This window comes from Xyrauchen texanus, chromosome 9 (assembly GCF_025860055.1).
Source record: "Xyrauchen texanus isolate HMW12.3.18 chromosome 9, RBS_HiC_50CHRs, whole genome shotgun sequence".
In the NCBI taxonomy this organism is placed as follows: domain Eukaryota; kingdom Metazoa; phylum Chordata; class Actinopteri; order Cypriniformes; family Catostomidae; genus Xyrauchen; species Xyrauchen texanus.
Window position 1 is genome coordinate 38,249,627 of NC_068284.1, and position 7,914 is coordinate 38,257,540.

The 7,914-nt window shown below is 38.7% G+C and overlaps 1 protein-coding gene across 1 annotated transcript; it reads right to left on the minus strand.

Annotated features, from left to right (window-relative positions):
* Positions 1-721: 721 nt before the first annotated feature.
* On the minus strand, positions 722-5,853 carry LOC127649204 (zinc finger protein 664-like). Its single transcript, XM_052134205.1, has 4 exons — positions 5,738-5,853; positions 4,722-5,485; positions 4,553-4,622; positions 722-3,079 (listed from the first exon to the last, which is right to left on the minus strand). The coding sequence occupies exons 2-4, from the start codon at positions 5,046-5,048 to the stop codon at positions 2,226-2,228; spliced, it is 1,251 nt and encodes a 416-aa protein (XP_051990165.1). The 5' UTR covers positions 5,049-5,485; positions 5,738-5,853; the 3' UTR covers positions 722-2,225.
* Between the last annotated feature and the right edge of the window lie 2,061 nt (positions 5,854-7,914).

Sequence of the window (7,914 nt, forward strand, 5' to 3'; positions counted from 1 at the left end):
CTGTTAATAAACCTGATATGACTTGAACTACATTGTTATACTTTAGTTACTTTGTTACGAAATATTACAAGAAATGAGAGGCAGACAAAAAGTCAAACTTTTGTCAGAGGGGCCTTAAAAACATCGTCCATCTTCCATAAGAGCACACTCCATTTTAGATTTAAATTCCTGCATCGCTTCATCTGGTGAGGTGTCAATACGATCTGGAATGGACGATGGGCATAACTCTTGAATCTGTATTAAAAACAGAAAACACATATTTAAAAAATATTTAATGTAAATCTCACTTTAAAACTGCCCCATGCTTTGTTGCTAACCGGATCAAATCAACTAGTATGTGGCAACTTTAAGACACTTAAAATGTTTGAAAGTCCTTGAATTAGAGAAGAAAATATCTTCCTTTAAAATAAATGCCACTTGTTTTAATATTTTATTTCATAATGCCAAAGCCTTTATACATTTTTGGTGTGGTTTAAGTGTCCAAAAACTGTATTTTATTTGGGCCGTTGTACCAAAACCTTTTGACTAAACATTCATTTTAGTGGTTTTATACAACATAAATTTAATGTTAAATGTTTTGTTTTCATTGCTGTCTGGTTTAGCATGTGGCTCTAATAACGTAGGACGACGTATACGACAATCAAGGATGATTCTGACTGAAGAGCAAAATGCTGACTTCATCCTTTGCATTCACCATCAATATTATGATGCATGAGGGGCAGTTTAACCAGTTGCCATCTCAAATCTGCCTAGAAAACAGTGACAATGTTTAAAGTATGTTAAAAAAAAATAATTCAACCTAAAATTAAAATTGTCATAATTTACACACCCTCATGTTGTTTCAAACCCATATTACTTTCTTTCAAGGTGCACAAAAAGAGATAGGCAGAATGTTAGTCTCAGTCACCATTCACTTTCATTGGATGAAAAAAATGCAATTAAAGGGAAAGTTGACTGACTCTGACTAACATTTCCTTTTGTGTGCCACGGAACAGAGAAATTAATATAGGTTTGAAACAACATGAGTGTGATTAAATGATGACAGAATTTTCATTTTTTTGGTGAGCTATACCTTTAAAAACATGAATGACCAATAAGAAAAGATTGTGGCAGAAATCAGTTCTATGTTTGCTCTCGTTCAATTATTGTGCTTTTAGCAATTGAACATCACCTACCTGTTCTAGACAGGAATGGGTATGTTGCAGTGCAAGCAAAGTACTTCCAAGGTTTTGTTTGATACTCCTCTCCACTGTGATGTCATAAACAAAATTGGTCCACATGTACTTGAATCACACAGAAAATTATAGGACAGCTTATATGTGAATATAAGGCTGTGAATACTTATGTACATGTGATTTTTTTTCGTTTTTTATTTTTAATACATTTGCAAAGATTTCAAACAAACTTCTTTCATGTTGTCATTATGGGGTATTGTTTGTAGAATTTTTAGGAAAATAATGAATAATGCTGTAACATAACAAAATGTGGAAAAAGTGAAGCGCTGTGAATACTTTCCGGATGCATTATATAAATATATATAAAGATTTTTTTGTTTTTTTAGATATAGCAGTCACAACGACTTAAAAATAGACACTTGGGAGACACAAACACTCTTCCTTGAATTTGTTTATTTTAAATAAAACAAATTAATGCAGTTAGTGTTTCTCCTCAGACCATCTGTAAGTATAAATGTAAAATCTATAGTTCTATCTAATTTAGATCATAACAAACCTCTTCATTGAAATAGCCACACATTATCCTGTACACTGTCAGCACATCTACTCTATGTGCAACTGTGTATTCAAGTTGAACATGTTAGTGGGTATCTGACTTTGTGTACATGCTCTTTTTAAGAGTCTTTGTTTCTTCCAATATTGATGTACTAATGTACAACTGTTGGCTTTCATATGGTTTCCCTGCAGTGTGTATAATGTACACAGGTGTTCTCGCTGACAGTGCTTTAATTTTTCCATAACCTGTTTGAGAATACAGGCCTCACCACTGCATAACTACAATCAGGACTGGCATGTTAACTCTTCAAACATTTTAAAAAATTAATGACTTTCATTAATACTCTTCTGTATAATGCAAGATACAGGACACCTCCACCAAACAACTTTCCAACTGAATAAATAAGAAAAAAATCTTAATAATCAACAAAACTTGTTTCCAGCTTTCTCCGTGTTGTGAGCACGTGTACGCTCTAGGGATGCGTTTCATTTCACTCAGGGTGGTGTTTCCTGCTGTGTGTTTGTAGCTATATGTGAGAGCATGTGTAAGTCAGGGTGGTGTTTCTTGGCATGTATGCGTAGGTACTGTTTTCCTGCAAATCGTTTTCCGCAGTGGGTGCACTCGTATGGTCTCTCGCCAGTATGGACAGTCTGGTGAGCCGTGAGGTGGCCAGACTGCGTGAAACGCTTCCCGCACTGCTCACAACGGTACGGCCGTTCACCAGTGTGTATGCGCATGTGCGTGTCCAAACTCTGTGACGTGGTGAAACTCTTCCCACAGATTGAGCAAATGAAGTGTCTTTTGCCGGCTTCAACTCCCCGTAGAGCTCCCAACCGCCCATAGAGACTCAGCCCTGAGATGTTCCCCAGAGCAACCAGTTGCTGTGCAGCAAACAATGGTGAATTATGGGATACAAGAGGATCTGAGCCACCAACCGTCTGTGGGGAGGTTTGTGAATGCTTGAGTGTGTTACAGACAGAATGTGTGGTCCAGTCGGAGACTGTGTCCTGATCAGCCATCACACAAAAGTCTTCCTGAAACACTCGATGGAGATGGGAGGGACGAGTCTCTGACTTACTGCGTGCGAGGGAAAAGGAGACATCATCGGCATCCGTCAAATCGATACTGGAGTGCTGGGATTCATCAGCACCAGAGTGTGTGTCTGCAAATGCATGTGTGTGAGAGTTTGTGCCATTGTCAGGGGAATGTGGGAGTGTATGTGTGTTTGTGTCATGCACAGGGGAATGTGCAAATGTGTAAGAGTCCTGACAAGACAGTTCAGCAACATCTGGTTTAGGAGAGTCACAAGTTACTGCAGAGACGCTTTCAACATCATCATCGTCATCATCTGTAAAAACACACACACACACACACACACACACACACACACACACAGTGTTACACACCACATTCATCTGGAAGGATTAGGTATTAAGGTCAGGTGGATCATTCCTACTATGCAGAATATATTCATGTCCCCATCATATGTGTTAATACAGTATATTGGATAACAAATGTATCTCACATTTTTCAAAGACAGAAATTATCAGTAATCAATCAATAGTTCTTTTCACCCCAACTACTCATATCACAACACTTCTTCCACTAAGTTATAACTGATTTCACAACTTAGGTTTGAGAGGATGTTGCCATTTTAAACAAACATACAGTACTGTGCAAAAGTCTTAGGCACATAAGGTGTTTCACAAAAGCATGTGTCTTAATATTGATATTTAAATCTTCAGCTTTAGTGTGTCAATAGGAAATCTAAATGTTATTCTCCCAAACATTACTTAAAGAAAAGATTAGAATAGAAGAACAGGGAGCCCTGCAACAGATGTTATGGCCCCCACAATGCCCCCCACTGAACATTGAGTCAGTCTAAGATTACATAAAGAGACAGAAGCAATTGAGACAGCCTAAATAGATAGAAGAACTGTGGCAAATTCTCCAAGAAGCTTGGAACATCTTATTTGCCAACAACCAAGAAAAACTGTTTCCAGGTGTACCTAGGAGATTTGGTGCTGTTTATTGATTTAGCTTTTGTATGTGCACTGGACTTTGTATGACATTAAGTGATAAATGAAAATTATTTATTTTTGAAGACATCCTCACTATGCAACATTTTTCACAAGTGTACAGTACTGCAAGTTCTTATGACATCATCTTCCAGGAAAAGGCATCAAGTCGAGTAGGAAATTAGCAGCACAAACATCAATTATTTGGAATTAATGGAACAAGGAGTTTTTTTTTTATGTTTACAAATGGGCCCTATTCACTTTTGTTGTTAAGTGCCCCACTGATTTTTAAGAAAAGGAGGGACAAATGAAAATTATTTTTTGTAATAATCAACATTATGCCACAAATACTTTACATTGAGCTTAAAGCTTAAGTATGTAACTTTTTTTTTTTTTTTTGTTAAAATAATTTCCTATCCTAGCTTAATATGAAGAAACAACTAGAAGTCATTCATCTGTTAATTTTCTTGAAAACTGTAAACACTGTCTCTCTGTGGCACTAAAATATTCCCGTTTGTTTTGAGCGATGCACTTAGACCACACCCAACAATGTTAGTCAACCAATGGCGTGAGTTGGGGGCGGGACTATTAGACCGTGTCAACAACAGCAGATGAGAGGTGAATTCGCAAAGCTGTTCTGAAAACATTGTTTATTTTTGTAATTCCGTTTGGTGGCGCTAGTATCACAGAAAATTACATCAGCTTTAATTTGTATAATATACCTTTAAATAAAATAAAAAAACATAACCATTCATTCATGAGTACAAACAATACAGTATAACAGAAATGACTGTGTGACTCGCCTGCCAGCGGCTGCTGCTCGAGACCTTCCACTTTGATCTGCATCTGAATCAGATCTACTTCCTCGCGGGACTAGAAACAGATCAACAAGAAAGAAACGTAAACCTTGAGGAGTTTTACACACATCGTTTTACAACCACAAAATCACAACAAAACAAGTGATCATCTCACCTCCGCCGCGGAGCTCCGGCTCGTGGATTCTCCGCATCCGAACGTTTTTCTGCTCACAGGCGCTTCGCCAATATTACTGTCACACTGACCGTCTCGCAGTGTCGTGTTCTCGTCGCTGTAGCCCCGCGCCGCAACGATGGACTCTATGAGCTGAAGTTTCCGTCTTAGCTCCTCGTTCTCCTTCTGATGGCGCGAAATCTCGATGTTTAAAACGGCATAACCGTCGTCCACGAGCTCGCAGATCTCTGCCACCGCCGCGCGCGTCAGCGTCTCCATGATGGTCGCGAGCTGGGTGTGAAACGCCCGGTAACTCGCCATCCTTGCCATACCTCTGCGTTTGGGCCACCAGAAGGTCCCTCGGGCAAGTGTATTTCAGTGCCAATTTAGATTACGGCAAGTGTTTTAGTCTCTGCTCGTAACGTGATATTTTCTTGTTTTGTTTTTCACTTCTAAACGGTGTAACGCTTTTAGACTGTTGCTAGTGGAGGCTGATGTCGGTTCCGGGAGTGGAGCTTTGCTCAGATATTGTGTCAAAATAAAAGTCCTAGTAGCATTAAATAAATATTCCGGGTCCAATACAAGTTAAACTCAATACACAGCATTTGGCATAATACTGATTTTCTAAAAAAAAAAAACTACTACTTTATAACTGTGTTAAACTTATTATTGTCCTACTTCCCATGCCTGTGATCAGCACATTAACTAGTCTTTTTTCATGGTCATCTGCAGCACAGGTTTCACCAAACCAGTTGACCAAAAAGTGCCTGAAATGTCAATAGGTTGATATCAGCTTCTTGTTAATAGAACGGTTGTGTATAGACAATCACACACACTCAATTGTTCTGTTGTACAATGCAAAAGCACTTTTGCTCAAGCAATATTGCTTAAATGTATCAGACTAGTAAATTTCCACATTACAAGAGTGATTTTGACTAAACATTTTAATGTGGGCAATTACAGAACTGTTATGACTTATTGGTTAAAACAGAGAATGCTAAATGTAATGTGGGTGGTACCTTAGCATCTCTGACTCCTGATTGGTCCTGTGGAGGCTTAGAGGCACTCTGGCTGCGAGTGAGAGATGTCGGTGGTGCTGACATGTCCCTCTTCCTCTTTTGGACCAGAGAGCAAGATCTCCGAGCGTAATGACTCTACAGGGACAAAATGTGAACACAAAAATGCTTCGAGAACTAGTGGACGACCAATATGGGTTTTTAATATAGTAAATAACATGCATAAAATTGCTAAATAAAATAATAAACTCTTATTTAGCACTCTATTTACTCAATTTCACACAAAAATAAAAAATTTTTTATTTAAAACATTGTTTTTTTTTTTTAAATAAATGTGTTTTTTTTTTGCACATTAAGACATTGTTAATATATTAGGGGAAAACTAATCGGCTGATGCGATAATTAAAGAAGTCAGAATATTGTCCGTTTTATCAGCCTGGGCGATATATCGGTCAACCACAATATAGAACACAAGTCATCGTTATGAACAAATAACTAACAGAATCAACCAACCAAAGTATGGAAAGAGTATGTGAGTTGTTCTTACATCATCTTCATCTTTGTCATGTCCAAACCTTGATCGCCCAGCTCCTTCTCCAGAGTCGCTCTCTCCATCTGCAAACACATATCAATCAAAACACATCTAGAAACCAGCTAAATAATTAACATTTAGTTTCTTAAAAGGTGCACTCAGTCCTTTTTAAAAATAGGATTTAAAATGATGTACTTAAGACTCATGTTATACCTGTAGAATTATTCTTAATGGCACTGGCACATTAGGATCACATCACCAGAAAAATACAACTCGCCTTATCTCGGAAACCCCCGTATTATTGAACCCTTTTGCTCACAGAATATATTAATTAGGGCTGACTGCGAATAGTGATTTTCTACAATGGCATCAGTAAAAGAAATGTTTGCCCGATTATAACTTAGATTGGATTAAAAACCAGTATTAAACCATTTGCTCTAAATTCACTATTTAGCAATGAAATGAGATATTCTGGAAAGAGAGGCTGACCTTCTTGGCTGTGCAGGGCATCCTGGGTCCCTGAGTGTCTTTCTCTTTGGACTCAAGAATCTTCAGTTTCCTTTTCTCTCGAATCTGACTGGCCAGCTGCCAGATTTCCTTCATCTCCTCATCCTCACTCTCTTCCTCAGAGTCATATTCTCCGGCACTGCTTGCGCAGTTCCCCTTCATGTTTCAAATACACCAGCCTCTGATATAGAGAGAAAAAGACAGAAATTCAGAACATATCATCTGAAATAAGAGGTGTATTATGACATCATGACGTCTGATTGGGTTTCAAACCTTCATGATCTCAGGGTCTATGTGGTCATCAATATTGTGTCCCTCCCAAACCTCAGGAATCTTATCCTCCTCCTCATGTGGATTAAAGGTGGGGTATGTGATTTGCAAAACGGCCGGCAGATTTTGAAAATACACAACTCTAAGGTCCTACCTTCTCTCCTCCAACGCTGGCCCTGACTCCACCCATTCGAAAAACATGGACGCGCAATCATGCATGAGCGAAAACTCAGATGCGCAGTGTTCTAGCAGTGTTCTAGACTCACTAGTCAAACAGTGCATTCACCTGTCAGACAATTTTTCAGAGCAAATTGTTGACACAGCAGGAGGAGGGGGTCGCATACCACTCTTGAAAGGTGTAGAGCTGATTTTCTCATAACTGTAAAAAAAAAGAACATCGCCAGCCCTGGCGTCTGTACAGCGGTCTTCTATTCAAAACAGGATTCATAGAAATGTGGAACAACCCCACTAGCACTATAAAAGCTCTATTCTCCATACATAAATACAATCGCTTCCTGTTACTGGGTCACGAGCTTTGAGTATGCGCACGAACGGGACACGCGCGCCAGGGTGGTGGGGGGAGGGGGGCATGGTACGACCGTTTGATTGACACATTTTCTGTCTAATGATTCTAGATGGTCTTGAAAATGATTGGCTGGAGTTTGAGTCCTGCCCGTTCCACAGATGATTAAATTGCTTAATTTTCATTTCAGTGCTTCTAATTTACAGCCAGTAAGTGGGTTAGGAATAGGATTTCAAGTTATTTTGAAAAAATGGTCAAAAAAGAAAATCACATACCCCACCTTTAATCAAATCCCAGTATTCTAAACACATCCACAAACATCCTTTTAGCCATGATTGCAGCATGAAT